General features: G+C 33.1%; 1 protein-coding gene across 3 annotated transcripts; it reads left to right on the top strand.

The window, feature by feature from the left end:
• Positions 1-3,940: 3,940 nt before the first annotated feature.
• On the top strand, positions 3,941-15,158 carry LOC111366337 (diacylglycerol O-acyltransferase 1-like). 3 transcript variants are annotated; one of them, XM_022987084.1, is made up of 16 exons: positions 4,370-4,771; positions 6,157-6,237; positions 6,431-6,504; positions 6,649-6,724; positions 8,329-8,396; positions 9,179-9,302; positions 9,788-9,886; positions 10,549-10,650; positions 10,742-10,878; positions 12,214-12,295; positions 12,422-12,442; positions 13,369-13,431; positions 14,092-14,139; positions 14,223-14,285; positions 14,393-14,446; positions 14,751-15,158. In XM_022987084.1, exons 1-16 carry the CDS (start codon positions 4,370-4,372, stop codon positions 14,853-14,855), a joined length of 1,599 nt encoding a protein of 532 aa, XP_022842852.1. In that variant the 3' UTR covers positions 14,856-15,158. The 3 variants fall into 3 exon arrangements, with proteins under 3 accessions (XP_022842856.1, XP_022842853.1, XP_022842852.1); XM_022987088.1 differs by lacking the exon at positions 6,157-6,237 and having other exon boundaries at positions 3,941-4,771; XM_022987085.1 differs by lacking the exon at positions 12,422-12,442 and having other exon boundaries at positions 3,945-4,771.
• Positions 15,159-18,536: the final 3,378 nt, after the last annotated feature.

The following is an 18,536-nucleotide window of genomic DNA, read 5'->3' as shown; positions in this document are numbered from 1 at the left end:
CCGACACAGTCGAGAAAAATGACGAAATTGCCGCCGACGCGATTTTTATTTTCGATCAAACTGCCAAATTTCAACCAATTTCGGCGTAGTCGCGAAAAATGACACACAGTTTGAGATGAGTTCATTAAAGGACCATGAGTCCTTTGATTGTTGTAGCCCATATTGAATTGACTGAAATGTGCTGGAAAGGATATCAGAATTAAGTGCACTAACAAGTCTTCAGATAAATCCAACTTAAGTGCCTTTAATTTTGAAGTAATATGAGACATTTACATAATTTATTCCATATGTTTCCCCCTTCCCTTTATACCTCATTGAGACAATTTTTGTCAAAAGTGTACTTGTTTCAGCATTTTCATTTTTGACAAACCTTTTCTCAAGATCCTCAAAAGAAACCCTTAGTCGTGGTCATCTTATTGAACATAGTACCTCAGACCACTTCTGGAATAGTACGCTTCATGACCATTAAGTTTATGCGGTTCAATCGTTCACAATTTTATCTCTCTCTTGTCATTAGATGTACTCTTTTCAGTAAGTACGGCAGCCTGATCGACCCGTGAAGTAAGATCTAGGTCCATGACTTAGAGAACAGTCATCACGTTTTCTTGCCATGCCCTGAAGTTAGTGCCATTAGGCATTGTAATTGAATTGATGCTAGCAAAGATATTATCAACAAAACCTGAAACTGAATTAGAGAACAATTAATTAGAATGACTCACATGAATATCCTCAATATACAAATAAAAATAATCTCAAATAATGGTAGGGCCTATCACAAGATACCTAGCACAACATCAATATCTAGTTTTTGGACAAAAATATTGACATGTAAGTGGTACTCTTGGTGTAGTGATCAAATACTGACGATAAAATAATATGTCAACCAATAAGGATTTCTTTGGATTGATTTATTGTCCACACATTAAATCAAAGAATCGTCAAATGTTTATCACCACAGGTGCACATGCAATTCAGCTAAATATTGACCTTCCTTTGGGCCGATCAATATTCACATGAATAACATATACACAAATACATTTTAATATTCTAAGTTAATTAATTTCTATAAGAGATGTTGCTTTGACAATATTTTGCTTCAATTAATTTGCTTTCAAATATTATACTTCTTAAAAAAGTCCTTAGTATCGATATTTGAGAAAGAAAACCACCATTTTGCATATTTTATTTAGTTTAAACTTTAGGGGCCTAAGGGTTAATATTTCAAAAATTTAGGGGGCCAAAATTAACAAATTCAGAACTTTAATGACCTAGGTTAATTAATTTTTAAACTTTAGGGAGTAAAATATTAAACCCAGAACTTTAAAGGCCAATTTGGATGAACTTTAAACTTTAGGGACTGAAATTTAACAAATACAATTTTGAAATTGCAATCCTAACCCTAATGTGAAATTGCGAGTAGGGGCCTCAAATTAATCAATTTTCATGTGAGGTCCCTGCCTCAATTTCACCCAAATCTGGAACCCAAAACCCTAAAAAAAAAAATTCTCCCTTGGTGGCCAGAAACCCCCCATTCTTTTAGCTTAAAAAAATTTGTAATCTGAAATCCCTTAACTTTTTAAATCCGAGTTATGGAAGACAATAAGACAAAAACATGTCGCAAAAGTTTTCAAATTCAACAAAATATAAATCTGAAATTGTTAAATTTGAAAACATTGAAATTATCACAAGAACCAAATAAATATTCAATTCTCAATTATTCAATATGAAATTGGCTCTGGCACCACTTTTAGGAGAAATTAATTGACATTAAAATATCAAAATCTATCACGTTGGATCATCAAGAACATATAAACCAAAGTGGAAGCATACCTGAATCAAACATAACAAATTGCCATGATTGAATCTTGTGGTTATGTCTTCCAAATTAACATGTAGCTCATTTTTCTCTCTAGTGATAAAAGGCAGAATAAAATGAGCAATACATGTGATATGGGGGCCATAATCGTATTTATATATCGACTGTCTATTAATCTAATTCGGCCCATCATATAATTAGGAACAATGGCCTGATCTTTACACATAAAAGCTCATAATTTAAATTAGATGCATTAAAGTCTAAAATACCGAAACCTTATTATATCACTTTAAATGGGCTTAATCAAATTTGATAGTCTCCAATTTAAGTAAAAATTACACAACATCATGTATTCAAAGATGATAATTCTAAAATCACGTATTAAGTTTACTTGAACATAAATCAGATATTAATCGAAATTAAAATTAATCTCTCACTCTCCCTCTCTCTGATCTTTCACTCTCCTAGTCTTGCACCGTCGTCATCGGAGCTCCACCTAATAAGGTCGTGCACAGCAGCGTTCAGATCACCGCTAGAGACGCTAGAAGAGCCGACTGAAGGCGAAGGAAATGGTAGTATTGGCCATCAAAGCCTCCTTCGCACTGCCCAAGAGTGGTGATAAAAGTAGGTTCAATCGAAAAATATTGGTATTTCCCAGTGAGAATAATCTAAAAACATTGAGGAAGACAGCCCACGTCGATAATGTTGGGATCAGAAGTGGATAGCTGAAGAGGAATTTGAGTATGATTTTTTAGGAAATTAATTCTGTAAATAATGTTCGGAAGGTTGTTTATTCTTTATTTAACCCAAATAAGTGTTGGATTGTTTCATGATTTGGGGGCTGCTGTGAAATAGGGTATAGATTTTTGTGTTGTAAAGGGATTGATAATTTGGAGCTTTAAGGGTTGTTATTCTTACAAGATTTGATAGTGAAGCTAGTAAATTTCAACAAAGGGCTCTAAGTGGTGGTTGGAAGTGGTTTTTGTGATGTTTTGACGTTGGTGATCTACATGGTTGTTAGTTGTTATTGGTGATGGTGGTAGTGCGATGGTGGTGGGTATGGTGAAGTGTTATTGGTGATGGTGGTAGTGCGATGGTGGTGGGTATGGTGAAGTGTTATAATGGTGGTTATGGTGGAATGTTGGTGGTGGATCAATGTCCATGGATGGTGATGGTGGCGGTGCGTAGGTCACAATTGATTGAGTATTTGTGACCAAGTCTTTTGAATATGTGATCTATCAAAGTGCACAGATCACTTATCAAAATGCATAGGTCACAGATTCAAGAAATTTGATTACAGGCCATTGGATCAGGTCATCGGTCTAAGAGATTTGTTCACCTGCCATTTGATCAAGTCACCGTCACATGCAAAAGGGCACATGTCAAAGTGAGGCACAAGTCACAGATTCAAAAGACTTGATCATATACCATTGATCGAGGAGTGCATAGATCACAAGTCACGAATTCAAGAGATTTGGTCACATACCATTGATTTAGGTCACATGTTATATATGCAAGAGATCTGGTTACATGCCATTGATTTCTCCGACCTCGATTGTTCGAATTGGTTACAGATTCAATTAATCAGATTTCGATGGTGAGAATTGAAGTTATTTGTTCAAGTAAATATTCTGTAAATTACATAAGGAGTTGTTTTTCAATTTTAAATTATATCTATTGAGTCGTGAATGAAGAAGATGATTCATTGACGGAGTTCAGTTCACCATCAAAGAAGTCATCGATGATTGGGATAAGGGTGATTGTTTGGTAAAGTTATTGTAGATAGATTAATTTATTTTGATAGATTTTTTATTTAAAATTAAAAATAGAGACCTAACTTTGAATTTTGAAACTGAATGTCTCGGACTGCTTTGTTGCATATTTGATAGTTGAGAAGTGATTTCTTTCCTTCATTTAATATATAATAATTCACACATAAACCCGCGCCATCGGTTAAAAAATTCTTACAAATTGTTTATTTGACTTAAAATTTTAATCTGATTAAAATCTGCACGGGGCATTATTCCTGGAGAGTTGACTGACAAAAAAGAAGAAGCTCTCATTCCATGCACGACATTGCTACCCATGAATCAGTATTACAATTAAATAAATTAATTGGCACTTTAAAACTTCCAATTATATTGAAAATAAATTACAAAATATTTGCTACAGTATTAGAATTTGCATACTTGCTACGTTTCACGGAATAATCAGAAACTTCCAAGCAGCCGCATTCGTGAAGTTCAGATTCTGCGGCCATGCTTTGAAGTTCAAAAAGGACTTCTTCTTTTTTTTTTTTTTTTGTCTCTGTTGATGTATTTGTGTATGTATTTCTATGGGTGTATGCAAACCGCCTGAATCTATAATTTATTAATCCCAAAAATAGTTTTTAATCGAAATCTCGCCAAATATAAATTACCTTTTTACATTTTTCTATAATCTGCACTTTTTTCATCATTTTCTGCCATTCTAAGTGTAACCCATTTTGGTAAAGCTCTGTATCTTTCTAGAATTTTCTTTATATTTGTTTCTGGGCCGTTTTGTTTATGTAAAATGACGATCCTGGAGTTGCCGGAGAGTTTAGAAACGACGACGTTGAATTCCCACCACAGCCGCGCCGCGAGTACTGTTCGGCGGAGATCTAGTGACGTGGCAGTACTGGAGTCAGATTCAAACTCTTTAGAGGCGGTGAATGATAGTGACAGCGATGTTAATAACACTAATGAGATGGGAAATCTGCGTGGAGGAGTGGTGGAATCGGCGCTGGAAGAGCCGAGTGAATTGGGTACTGAAGGTTTGAGAAATGGCAAGGAGGAGAACGAGCAGGTTCGTACCGGAGAGAGTAATCAAGAAATGGAGGTGTCGGCGTCGGCGAAATTCGCGCACCGGCCGTCGGCACCGGCTCACCGGAGAATCAAAGAGAGTCCTCTCAGCTCGGACGCAATCTTCAAACAGGTTTGCACTGTTTTTCTTACTAATTTCACACACGTACGCATAATTGGCCATCTCTGCTTTGCTTTATCAAAATTTTACTATTTATTGTTGAATTCCTAGCTTTTTCGGAGTTCGTATAGCCAAAAAGTAGCCAAATAATAGAGATTTGTTTTCATTTTTTCCTCTGTGACCAACTTTAAATTAAGTCCTTTTCGTCTCTTTTGTTGTTAAGTTACTGGTGTCATTTTAATTAGCTCATGAACTTGTCTTGACTTATTTAGGTATGAACAAAAATTTGCCACTTGGTCTTTTTTGTATTTAGGTTATTATGGACGCACTTTGACAATTTCTTTATCATTTTCGGTAGAACATGTGTGGATTTTAATACTGTGAAGCAAATGTCTTTATTTGCTGACATGCTAACATTATATATTAAACCATCATTCGAAATTCACCATGTCGAAAATAAAAGTACATCCATCTGTTGCACATTTAATTTGTTTGTTGTTTACGGATTAGGTTGATATCTGTTTAAAACTCAGAATGCAAAGATCATCATTGGGTTATTGAGACCGTTTATTTCAGAAGCTATCTTACGGTCCTGAATTGTTCATTGACTCATTTGATGTCCCATTGATTTCATTCAGAAGATAGTAAGACGAAGAAAATTCTATAGGGTGGTTGATGTTGTGTAAAAGTAGTAATTTAAATTATAAAGTTTTCTCGAGTGGATTTGTCGTGTTTATGGTATGCCCATACAAAACTTGACCTTCCTTTGTGTTGTTTTGTCATTTTCTTGGCGTGGGGGTGTAATCGAGAAGAATGAAATGTAAAAGGGGTGAGAAAGTAACTTTATTAGAAACTTCCCCTTTTTACTTTTGTGCTGAGGGAGCTGCGCACTTTCTTTTCCTATTGGCTTCTGTATTGGCGAATCCAATAAGAGTTGACCTTTATTTGCATTGTTTTGTAATTTTTTGGGGGGCGGGGGTGTACTTGAGAAGTCATGAAATGTAAATGGGGTGACAAAGTAACCTTATGAGAAGTTTCTCATTTTTGCTTTGGTGCTGAGGGAGGTATGCTCTGTCTTTTCCCATTGTCTTCATATATCCAATATCGATTACATATATTGCCTGTTGCCCCATACTCATGTACCATCTTTTAAACACAAAAAAAATTATATTGAACTGATGGCGGTCATATAATTGTAAAATTATAGTGACACATAATGTACAACCAAGTTAAATAATACAATCTGATACCATGTTATCAATTTCATTTCATTTCATTTTGGTCTTGATTCTGTATATACTGTTGTGAATTATAACTTTGTGGAGTTCTTTACTGAACTATTTCCGTGAATGAAGTCATCATGGAACTTCAAAATGTTAATTGGTGTCTTGTGGCAGAGTCATGCGGGCCTCTTCAACCTCTGTATAGTGGTGCTTGTTGCTGTAAATAGCAGACTTATTATTGAAAATTTGATGAAGGTGCGTCTTTTGGAATTGCCTTGCACCCTTTGATTTATGTGGATAGTTAATCTAATCATCATTAATACTCTATATATCTTTTATTAGTTAGAAGTGGTTGATGTTTACTGCGTATCATTATCGGAAGATTTACATACCTGTTATTATTGTCGGAGCAGTTGAGCTTAAGATGTAATCTTGTATGTGGTTGCAGTATGGCTGGCTGATCAATTCAGGCTTTTGGTTTAGTTCAACATCACTGAAGGATTGGCCACTTCTAATGTGCTGGTAACGTGTGCTGACCATTTTTAAGTATGCGATGGGTGTAAGAAAAAAATAGGTTTTTTTTATTTTTTATTATTTTTATTTTTATTTTTATTTTTAATCATTGATGTCTTTTGTTTTGATAACTCTTCTTGTTCTATTTTGCAGCCTGAGTCTCCCAATTTTTCCGCTTGCTGCATTTTTTGTTGAGAAGTTGGTGCTACTCAAGTATATATCTGAATGTGTAAGTCAAGAGTTACTAGTTTTTTCATCCTGATTTGAACAGTGTTTGACTACTATCATAACTCAGGGTTTGCTTTCAATAATACTTTCTCAAAAGTTAATGCATGTTAGCATATGACCGTGAATTAACTCAACCAAACTCCTTATATCAGTCTGCACTATATAACTTATATTTATTTCTTGCAAAAAATCCATTTAGGTGTAGGCAAGAATTTTTAGGCTCTTTACCTAGACCTGAACGGCGGTGTGGCTCTGTACCTATATTTTGCTTACTAGATTTTCTTGTCATATGTCTCTCTAAATTGGCATAGGAGTCTGTTCATGGAGTTGTTATGAATTGGACACCCTGTACTCTTTCTATTATTCATGGCGATTTTTCATTGGCATCTCTCTTCAATAATAGCTCTGTGGATTCTAAATCTAGAGGGTTTTATTGAAGGTTAGTCCGTTATTATAAAAGTTGAGTTGTCGAATTTTTATGATATTCGGACTCGGGTACAGGTATCGGGAACGGGTGCGTATCTAAGTGTCGGATCTTTTATTTTTTAAAATATAGGATATATGAACATGGCTAAAACGAGTCCAAATTTTGAATACGGGTACGTGGATACGTTTTTCGAAATTCAATTTTTTTACTAATCCAATATGTCATTTTGAATATGCCAAAATAAATTATTCGCAAAGAAGGAAATGAGTATTGAATTAGGGGTTAAAACAAATAAAATAGAATTTTGGGATTTAGTTTTCAATTATGAAAATTTCTAAATGTTTTGCAATTTGGACTTAGTGAAGCACTAAGTAGTATTACGTGGAATCCATTTTCATTTTATTCACATAAAACCCTAAACTACCGTTATAGATAGAGAAAAAGAAGGGAAAAAGAAGGAAAAAAGAAGCAAATGGAAAGAAAAAAGAAAGAAGAAGAAAAAGAAGGGAAAACCTAGCACCATTTGCCTTCTCCACCCTCTCGGGGTGATGCCAGGTTTGTAGAGAGCGAAAAAGGGAAAAGATGAAAATGGAAAGTAAAAGAAATAAGTAGAAAGAAGAAGCAAAAACGAAGAAGTGTTTGATTCAAATTTGGAGGATTTGACACATGTCCCATACCCACGTTGTGTCGTGTCTGACATGGGTACTCCGACTATTTCTAAGAGTCTGAGCATCAGAGTCATATTTAATCTTCAAATCTACCAGCTGGGAATTTGTAAGGCTACGAGTTCGCTGAGAAGGCAGATTGTAATTGTGTTGTGGTTAGATTTTGATTAACTTAGATAATTTCAATTAAAATACTTGATGGAATTTTGAAAAAGTGCAGATTTATAATCCATCTGATTTAGCTAAGTTCTCCATTGTTAAGAGTAATAACTTTTTTGTTCTCTTGTTGTGGCTTTTGAGTTTTTATCTATTTTGTTTTATTTATTTATTTTGTGGATTCTTTACTTTTTTGGTTGTCATGCTGTTTATACATGGCAGTTCACATTATTGAGTAATTATCCGGTTGTCATGCAACTTGGTTTTTCGAAAACTGTGAATGTTGAGCTCTTTCTTATGATCAGTTGTTACTTATTGCTCTGTGGGAATAAATTCAAATTCAATTTAAAATTGCAGGTTGCTGTCTTTCTTCACATTTTAATAACAACAGCTGCTATCTTGTATCCGGTTTTGGTTATTCTTAGGTTTGTCTTGGACTTCTTTAAATCTGTATATCTTGTAAGCTGTTCATTACAAATATTTTATCTACTTATTTATTTTTGTCTGATGAAGAATTTTACCCTTGATAGTGAGACACTTCTGTATTTAGATTCCAAAATTTCAATTGAAACATATCAATAATAGTTTGCAAATATATGATGTCTACATATTAAACTCATTGCAAATATAAGATGAAAAGTGGATGGTATAATTGGAATGTATAACAGTGTCGAGGTATCCAGCATAAAGGTCATTTCTTGAACTTAATGCTTAGGACCAAGAGGCAATGTGAGATTCGATGGAGCACTGAATTCATACTTTGTTCTTTTGGCTTCATTAATAGTATGCTGTTATTTATAGCAATCAATATGACTGCATTTGATTATTAAGTCTTTTGTAAACACCCAAAAGGTATTTGTAAACAACTGCAGATCGTATTGAAAATCATGCCACATAAGCCAGCATTTATGAAGTTGGGTGCTGAAAGTTTCCTGTGTGTAAGAGATGTCCACAATTTTTAACCAAAAAGGTGTACAGAACATCATCTCTTCACAATGAAGGGAATTTAATACTTTAGTTTGGTTTGCTGGTCTCTTTAGTGCAATAGTTTTGTAGAAATAAGATTCTCATGGGGATGATATTATTAGAAGCTCATAATAGGTAGGAATCCTTGAGCAAATCATGAAAAATATGGGTAGATTTTATTATTTTAAGCAATGTGTAGTTTCAATTACGAAATGATATTCACTGGTTTGGGATTGCACAGGTGTGATTCTGCTGTTCTGTCTGGCGTCACATTAATGCTCTTTGCTTGCATTGTGTGGTTGAAGTTGGTATCTTATGTTCATGCAAGTCACGATATGAGGGCACTAGCCAAATCACTTGATAAGGTAACGAGAAAACCATAGTCTCTTAAGATAATATTTTTACTTTTGCTCCTTTTTATTTTTGGCTGATCAAGGCAAAGGAAGATAAAGGAGCATTTGGTAGTAAAGCTATATTTCTTTGATGGTTTTTGTCGTCTTCACTGGTACTCTGTGTGTTCATTTCTTGGTCAATACTTTTGTGTTCAAATGAATTGAAAAGGATGACGAGAAGCTAAATTTGTCCATTTCCATTGTTTTTGTTGAGATGCTTGCCAGGTTCTGTAACTTAAGCTGTTATTTATTGAAAAGAATTATGACATATATATGCAATTTTGTTACCCGCCCTCATATATTAATAACTACAATCCATTTATGCATCTCTATTTTTATCTCTAATAGATGCGCGCACACATACTAATTAGTGAATAACTGTTCTCGAGCATTTCCTTCTTAATCAATTCAATTCAGATCATTGTAGTTTCTTATATAAAACTCTCTTTTGAGACCAGGGTGAAACATTGTCTGGTTATTGGAACTCGGATGACTCTTACGGTGCTAGCTTCCAGAGTTTGGCATACTTCATGGTTGCTCCCACATTGTGTTACCAGGTATGTATGGATGAACAATTTATTTATCAATATCAAAATTTTATAAAAATTTGTGAACTTGTACAGCTTCTCTAGATACTTCATAAATAGCTCTTTATACCGAGTTACATATGGACCCTTAATTGAATATATGTGTTGTCCATCAATCAATGTGCATTCTTGAAATGGTTGAAATTCCCCAAAACTGGAATGATTTTTCCTTCCCTATTTTTATTGCTTTCCAAATAATGTAAAATGTTAATTGTTATGTAAATTTAATTATAATACACCACACCACATTTTTCAAACTTTGAACCCCGAAAAGGACTGAACTGGACCTCTCTTATAAAGGATTTGAGTTGTTTTCTTGAAATAAACTAATTTGACTGTTTCATAGAACAGAACTGAACCAGACCTTGCTCATACCTACTGCGTATAACTGGTGAGACTGCAATTGTTATGATGGAATTGTCTAAAGCATGTTTCTTGTACATTATTCTCTGGATTGAGAAGTAAATCCTTCTTGGTAGCCTTGTGCCTGCATTACTTGCTATTTTTGGTCTGTTTTTGATCATGTGATTGATGTAGAGGGTATTATAGTTGGACTCATTAATTCTGCTCCGCTTTCTTTATTCTGTCACGTTGACTATTTTCTCTTATCACTTAAGAATTGAAATTTGTAGCCTAGCTATCCCCGTACAGCGAGCATTCGGAAGGGTTGGGTGGTACGTCAACTCATTAAGTTAATAATATTTACAGGATTCATGGGATTTATCGTAGAACAGGTGATCTCCTCTTTCTTACAAAATCAAATCCCAAAATGTTTTTCTTTATTTGAATGTGAACTCTACTGATATATCTTATTTCATTGTGCAGTACATAAATCCAATTGTGCGAAATTCTCAACATCCTTTGAAAGGAAACCTTTTGTATGCCATAGAAAGAGTCTTGAAGCTTTCAGTTCCAAATTTATATGTGTGGCTCTGCATGTTTTATTGTTTTTTCCATCTTTGGTATGTTCATTCTTCCTCAATGTTGGGTTATTTCCCCTTATTATCATTTTTTGATTTGCCTAATGAAACTTGCTTGTTTTCGTTTTGAACACCTGACACCTATTTCAAATTTGGAAACATATAATGGTATACATGCATATGCCTCTTTGCCTGTCTTGCTTTCCAAGATTGTTCATTAATGTGCCACAATATTTGTTGGTATGAAGTTATTTATACTTATGGAATTGCATTTTAGGTAATACCAAACAAACTTTGCAGTAATTTGGGAACCAGATTGTTGCCTGTTGTGGATGTCCAAGAATTCATTGTGCTGCTATGTTGTACTGAACAATTGCTACATGGTGACTAGACATGATTATTCTTGAAAAGAATGGGATGGGAAAAGTATTAGACAATACCAGTTAAAATATATTTAAAATACAAATAGTTTAAAAGAAATCATGACTACATAGTAAAATTAAATGCCAGCACTAAAATATCTAACATATAACTTAAACCAAAAGGTGAAAATGGTCAAGTAAACGTCAAATGGTACAAAAATAGCCAATCATTACCAAAGGGGTTGTACCAGAAAATGAAACTGTTCTAGAAAAGGACACATCTTGATTTGCCAGAGGAACTCAGAGCTCAGAAAATGGAAGAATTCAGATTAAAGGTTATTTAGAAGATAAAATAAGAAGCCGAGATTACTGTGTTGCTAGACTGCAAGCAAAAGCAAAGATGAAAGATAAATAGGTACTCCAAATGGAAGATTACTTTTGTTCTTTTGGCAGAGTTTCATTGAAAGCCGTGGCCAACATTTCTGATGAATGCTTAATAGCTAAGAGAGGAATCATTCTTCAATTGAAAAAAATTGCTTCACAGCCTTTACCTATTCATTGGACAGTTACTGTTATCATTATTCTAATATAATTTATAAATTCTACTTACCATGATCAGTTTTTAAAATTACAAGTACAAATGGATATTCGAAATTGATTTGTTCTGCTGTAATTAGCAATGGTACTGCTATGCCAAGCAACTCGATCCCCAAGAAGAGGTGTTAACTTGGGTTGGGTTGCAGATCTATCCGTGTTTTGTTCAATAACTGTATGTATTATGTAATATAAGGAAAGTAGCTCATATTGTTACCTTGATTTGGGCAAATAACTGTTACTAAAATGCCCAATGCACTCAATTTTTTCTTATAAAGTTTTTCCGTTCTTCCCTTCGGAATAAGTATATTCTGATTTTTGTAGGCTCTTGTGAAATAAGAACCATGGTCCATGTTGTTGGCTTTCTTTTTATCTGTCAATCACATTACTCTGATCTTACTTACACAGTGCTATGATATAGGCTGAATATATTAGCGGAACTTCTCTGCTTTGGTGATCGTGAGTTCTACAAAGATTGGTGGAATGCGAAAACAGTTGAGGAGGTAGACTTGTATGCATTGATAAGATATTTTCCTCACTTTTTTACATGCCATTTATTTTGTGTCTAATTAGTGATGCTATTCTTTCATTTTATATATGATTGTCCAACTGTTGGCTGCTGTCATCAGTATTGGAGGATGTGGAATATGGTAAGTTAATCAACCAAGTTTTTCTGAAAATGATTGGTTGCAAGAATTTTTTCTTCCTTTGTTACATTATGAAGAAAAAAAGCTGCATTTCATTTTCTTTCGGTGCTGTAATGAATATGTAAATATTTTGCGGATTCATAAAGCGCAAGTGTTAACTTTGACATAATGCAGAAATATTTCTAATTCTCTGTTTTGACTTGATTATTAAGCTACTTTATTCACAAGCATTGAATGTATTCTGCTTGTGATCTCTAATTGCCCGTAAGATATAAGCATTAATATGATATAAAAATAACTTTTGTCGTTTGTTCTGATTATTGAACTACTTTCTTCAACAGCTATTAACACAGCCATAATCTGATTTTTATCTATTAACTTGTGCAAGGATGTTATTTGAATTCATTCTAGTCTTTTCCACATGGTGAATGAAAAATGCTTGTGAAGATAACCTTTTGACCTTTTCAAGTGTTCAATGGATTTATGGGAACCAAGTTCTGAGGTGTGGTGAGGGATATATACTGATCTACTGCTTGAGCCATTCTGTAACTCGTAGAAAGGATTAGGTTTCCAATTATTCATCAAATCTCTGACATGTATTAGGTGGCATGAAAGAACAGATGGTGGGTGGAAATCAAAGGGTGGGATAATTAAATGGCACTCTCTCTCCCTCTTGAGAAGTACGTATACAAATCAATTGAAAATGGACGAGTATTATTTCTTGGAAGAGCATGGGAGTCCTGGGTGGGGTGAGTGGGTAGTATCGTGCAGACTGTATTAATAGGGTAATTAGTCCTCATTCTTATAAGCATCTGTCAGATGAAAATTTCCTGAGCAGGCTACGATTGTTTAGCTCTTTATTCTTTCTAAATTGTCATTCTTTCATCTTCAATTGGACCATTGCTGACTTGAAAGTTCATTGATTACAGCCTGTACACAAGTGGATGGTCCGACATATATATTTTCCATGCTTAAGGAATGGGATGCCAAGGGTAATTTACTCACTCTTTGAAACCTTAAGCTGTTTGTTAGTTAAATAATTTTCTTCTGCTTCCTAAACTGTTATTTTTATTTATTTATTTATTTATTTTTGTGATTGTAATAATTTTGACACATTATAATTAGGGTTTGGATTGTACGAACCGATTACAATTACATGAGTAATCGATTCTAGTGTGATTTCACATGGTAAATTAGTTTTGAACTTAGTGACTGAACAATGAATTTTTATTGTATAATCAAACATAAGATATTAGATCGGTTTATTATTAAATCCCTAAACAATCTAAACCTAAAGGGGATCACATCTATCAATTCAAATGTGACCCAAAATGGGTAATTGTCACTTTATGATCCAAGAGATTGCTCTTTGCAATTTTTATTTTTTTTGAAAGAGCATATACTTTTGAAATAAGGATTTGGAGCAAATCCTGAGAAAACCTGTCACGATGATGATACTTTGAGCTTAAACTTTTGCAAAAAACTGCTTTCATAGTTTTAAATTAATCAACAGCTGTACTCAGACCTTAGCTTTCAGCCTAAACTATCCTTTGGTCAATTTGCCTCTAATGACTTCTGTTTACAATGCATACTCTCTTCTGGCAACCAAATTGATCTACTTTTCCATTTATTTATTTATTTTTTTTATGCAGGGAGGTGCTATTTTGATAGCGTTCCTTGTATCTGCTATTTTTCATGAGGTATGAAGTCTTTTCTTATTTATTATTCTCTCACATTAGTGCCTAAGGGCGTTTTAGATGAAATCAACTTCATTTGTTTACAGTTGTGTATTGCCGTCCCTTGCCACATATTCAAGTTTTGGGCATTCATTGGCATTATGTTTCAGGTAATGTTAGTTTTCACTTGCATCTGTAGAATTTAGCTTCTAGTATGATTGAACATTAGTTCTGAGATTTAATATGGTTTATGAATTCTGATTTCGTCATTGAACAGGTTCCTCTTGTTATCTTAACCAACTACTTGCAAGACAAGTTTCAAAATTCAATGGTAAGTTTTTCCTGTCCATATCTACGTTTTGTGTTCTTCATTATGTCCTTGTCAATTTCAGCAGTTTATTTTTCTACTTTGAGTTCTCAAGTTGCATAAATATGCTTATGGCTCGAGGGAATAGATTGGTCATTTCAATGATGGAAGTAGTTTTCCATTAGAAACAATTTCGCTGAAGTAATCTATAGTTGCTCAACTTCTTGGAGTATTTATTCGAACAAGTCTTGCTCTTCATCCATATATTTCGTCCCAATAGTTTGATCGCATTTTAATCTAAAACCGAGTTTCTTTTTTCCTTCTCCAGGTGGGCAACATGATATTTTGGTGCTTTTTCAGCATACTAGGTCAACCCATGTGTTTACTGTTATATTACCATGACTTGATGAATCGAAAAGCTAGTGCAAAATAAGGCCCTGCCACAAATTTGCTAAACGATGGTGATTCCATTGGGGGTACAAATTGCAGCAACTGGGTTGCTATTTCCCCACATGTTTCCATACTGGTTTTCGCGCAGCTTCCTCATCTGCCCTGGCGAAGACGAGACATGAAGGGAACGAACTAAACTTAGGGCAATACAGTTTTGGTTGAAAATGTAACATATTGGCATTGGTTGGTTACTTTGGATGTGGACATTTTTATGATGAGAATTTAGTAGTTTTCATGATATATAAATGAAATTTCCTAATTATAATGTTTGAATAATTAAGAGCTATGGGAAACAGTACATTTTCCTTCTCTAGATCTACATGATTCACATAATTGACATTCATCAAGCAAAAGTATCATTTTCCTTCGCTCCTTGGTAGGGCAAGCCAAGCTGACTTGCTAGCCACAAGTTTTATTTATTTATTTATTTATTTATTTATTATTATTATTATTATTATTATTATTATTATTATTATTATTATTATTATTATTTTATTTATTTATTTTTTTTGCAATGATAGTACTTTTATTATTAGAAGTATAATAGTACTTTTACTACTAGAAGTATAATAAAAACGTAAATTTATTAAAAAAAAGTGTAAAAATAATAAATAATAAATTGTAAAAACCTCTTCCTTCATTCGGGGCTTGGGATCGGCTACAATACGTAGGCGGAGTTAAAATTGTGTACGAATAAATATTTCGTGCATAGTTTTTTAAAGAAAATCAAACATCAACGTAAAGCAACAATTATAAAAGTTAGTGTACCGAAAAATTCATAAATTTAGAAGACTTCTTTCAAAGGCAAAATCATGCCACCTGCACTAAACACTGCCTCTAATGCTACACTTAACATCGAAAGTATTAGTAGATCACTTATCATCAACTAATATCGGATATTGCTTCTCATTTTTCGTTACCGTGCGAGGAAATAAAAAATATTTATCTCTTATCAGCTTATAGTATGGTAGAATTTAATATTTTAGCCTGCTAGTATCACTAGGTAAATGCGTAGACAACGAACTTTCGACAATCGTCATCCTTAAATAGGCTAATATGTCATCATCCCGGAATCACAATATTGTTTTCATACTATTTGCTAACAATTCAAACAAACTTTTTCTATTTTGACAGAATTTCTCCTCCCTCATAGTCATAACCAATTCTGTATTTGTAAAGAAAGGGCTCAATTAGTTCAACATTATATCATCATGTAGTACTTTACTAAAATGTTAAATTTAAATAAATGTTCTAGATATACATGATTCACAAAATTAATGTTAAATAATTGTCTTATTTCTTCAGGAATGGATGTGGGACGTCATGACAAATAAAGAGATAAATGATATCCCGAGCAAAATCACAGACCTCTTCATTTGTCATGAGGTCCCACACAATTTCAACCAATCAAAATAAGACAATTATAAGTTGGTAGAGATGCTACACAAAAAAGTTAAATAAACAGTCTACTACCACATTTTTCCTCACAATTGTTGGACGATGGATCGTCGATAAAAGTCTTCTTCATTCAACTACGGGCTCATGTTATCTTCAAAACTATAAAGATCATGTTAGAAGAAAGCTATTAGAATGTGATTAAAAAATAGTTCAAGAAACAAAAGAGAAACGAAGAACACAATAAAGAATTCGATGTCAAGGAATTGACAAATAAAGAAAGAAAGAAATAAATAATATTAATCTTGTCAATTTAATTGCTTAAGCATGATGCATATGAAATTAAATCAAAACAAATCAAGTGATCAAAGTTCTAACGTTCTTCGATTTCTGGGTATCAATTGTATTGATAGAAGACAAAGAATTAAAAGAAACCATGTAGAATGTCTAAGGATAATTATTAAAATGAATTTGTGACAATTTAAAATATATAAATGATTTTTGAGAGTTGGTGCTTCGGACTTCCTCAAGTATTGAGGAAATTATTCGGAGCAATAACCAAAATGGAATTAATTTGTATAAAAAATGATAATTAAATTACACAAAATACAATTATCTATTTTGAATTATATACAATCTTAAATTACATAAAAATGTAAAAACTGATCCTAATTGTTGGTGAGGAGATTTTTACGGAAATTAACATCAATGGCATCTTAAATCAGTAAAAATATAATTTAATATGGAACAAAGAAATTTTCACTTAACATTAAGAAAAGGCAAAAATTGTTTATTTTATTTTATTTTATTTTTTTAAAAGGTTTATTGTAAATTTCTAATAAACTTATATCTCGAAAAAATGTTGATGAAAAATCTATAACCACATGTATGCATATAAATCATCACAGAAGTCTCACCTTCTTCGTCTATTTTTCTTTACTTTCTTGAATCTCCTCCGCCTTGTTCACGTTTTTACTCAAATCAAGAATTCTCTATTTACTTTCTTGAAAATCTGATAGCAAGATAAACAAACAATGGTAGGTATGCGTAACAAGTTGGTGGATTTAGTCACACTTTTGCTCTCAATTCCCATCATAGGAGGGGCATATTGCTCTGAATAGGGTGCTTTAAGAATTTAAGAATGTGATCAAGAACCAGTTAGAGAACAAAAGAGAAACGTAGAAGAAAATAAAACAAAGAGAGAATGTTGTAAATTTGTGGCCACTATATAAAGGGAGAGGAGATGAGAGGAAGTAATAAGAAAAAAGGGAGAAATACAAGTTAAGGGAACAAATCAGTTAAAAAGGATCGATTAAAGAACAAAATTAGCAACAGAATTGTAGATAAGAACAGGCAAATCCAGTACCGGGAATTCAAATAAGGAAACAATTAATGGTAAATTAGTTGATAAATAACTAAAAATAAGGAAGAAGTAAACAAAATTAAGAAATAATATTATTTACAGTTTGAGTTTCTATCAATTATATTGAATAGAAAACAAAGCATTAAAAGAAATCGCGTTCAATGTTTAAGGGGTCAAGCAGGAAAATAATTAATAAATTTCACTATCTGAGATATATGAATGATTTCGGAGAGCAGGAGCTTGGGACTTCCTTATGCATTTATAAGGAACAAAAATCAATTAAATTATTCGAAGGAAATTTTAAAGTGCTAATGAATCGAATTAAATAATTGTAGATGTGTAAAAATTAATTCAAATAGACTGGGTCGAATTTTAAATATTCATCCCATTTAAATCCATTAAAACTGAGGAAATTAGACTATAAACCCTAAACATAAAACCCTTTTAAAAAATCATGTGAAAACGAAGTATAAAATGCTGCATCTTTCCATTAATTTTAAAACTAAATCCTAATTCTACTATTTCCTAATTTAGTCCCTCTTTAAAAGAAAAAGTGACATTACGCTTTGATTTCAAAAAAATAAAAATAAAAATAAATAAATAAATACTTGCATAATTCAACTTATGTAAAGAGATTAATTGTTTTATTGATGTGATTGCCTATCAATGACAACAATGTACTATTTCACGCAAGAACTTAAAACAACATTACTAAGAACTTTTATAGTAGTTGTACTCAGAAGTGTTATGATACTTTTTAACTGTTATAATCTAGAGAGAAAAGAGGAGAAAATAAAGAAGTCAATAGGTTTGTGTGTATATCATTGAGAACCAAATCCCATATTTATAGGAAAGAATTAGGAGGCTACATGAAATAAAATAATCATAATATCTAGAGGTGCAAGG

Source organism: Olea europaea, chromosome 17 (genome assembly GCF_002742605.1).
Source record: "Olea europaea var. sylvestris chromosome 17, O_europaea_v1, whole genome shotgun sequence".
NCBI lineage: Eukaryota > Viridiplantae > Streptophyta > Magnoliopsida > Lamiales > Oleaceae > Olea > Olea europaea.
Note: the sequence above shows the minus strand (reverse complement) of the source record. Positions and strands in the feature narration are given on the sequence as shown.

What these genes read in the sequence shown, in the direction of transcription:
- LOC111366337 (XM_022987084.1), top strand. Translation starts at nt 4,370, where the DNA reads ATGACGATCCTGGAGTTGCCGGAGAGTTTAGAAACGACGACGTTGAAT. An exon ending in TCATTGGCATTATGTTTCAG is followed by an intron (nt 14,286 to 14,392) that starts GTAATGTTAGTT and finishes GTCATTGAACAG; the next exon opens with GTTCCTCTTGTTATCTTAAC. An exon ending in ACAAGTTTCAAAATTCAATG is followed by an intron (nt 14,447 to 14,750) that starts GTAAGTTTTTCC and finishes TTCCTTCTCCAG; the next exon opens with GTGGGCAACATGATATTTTG.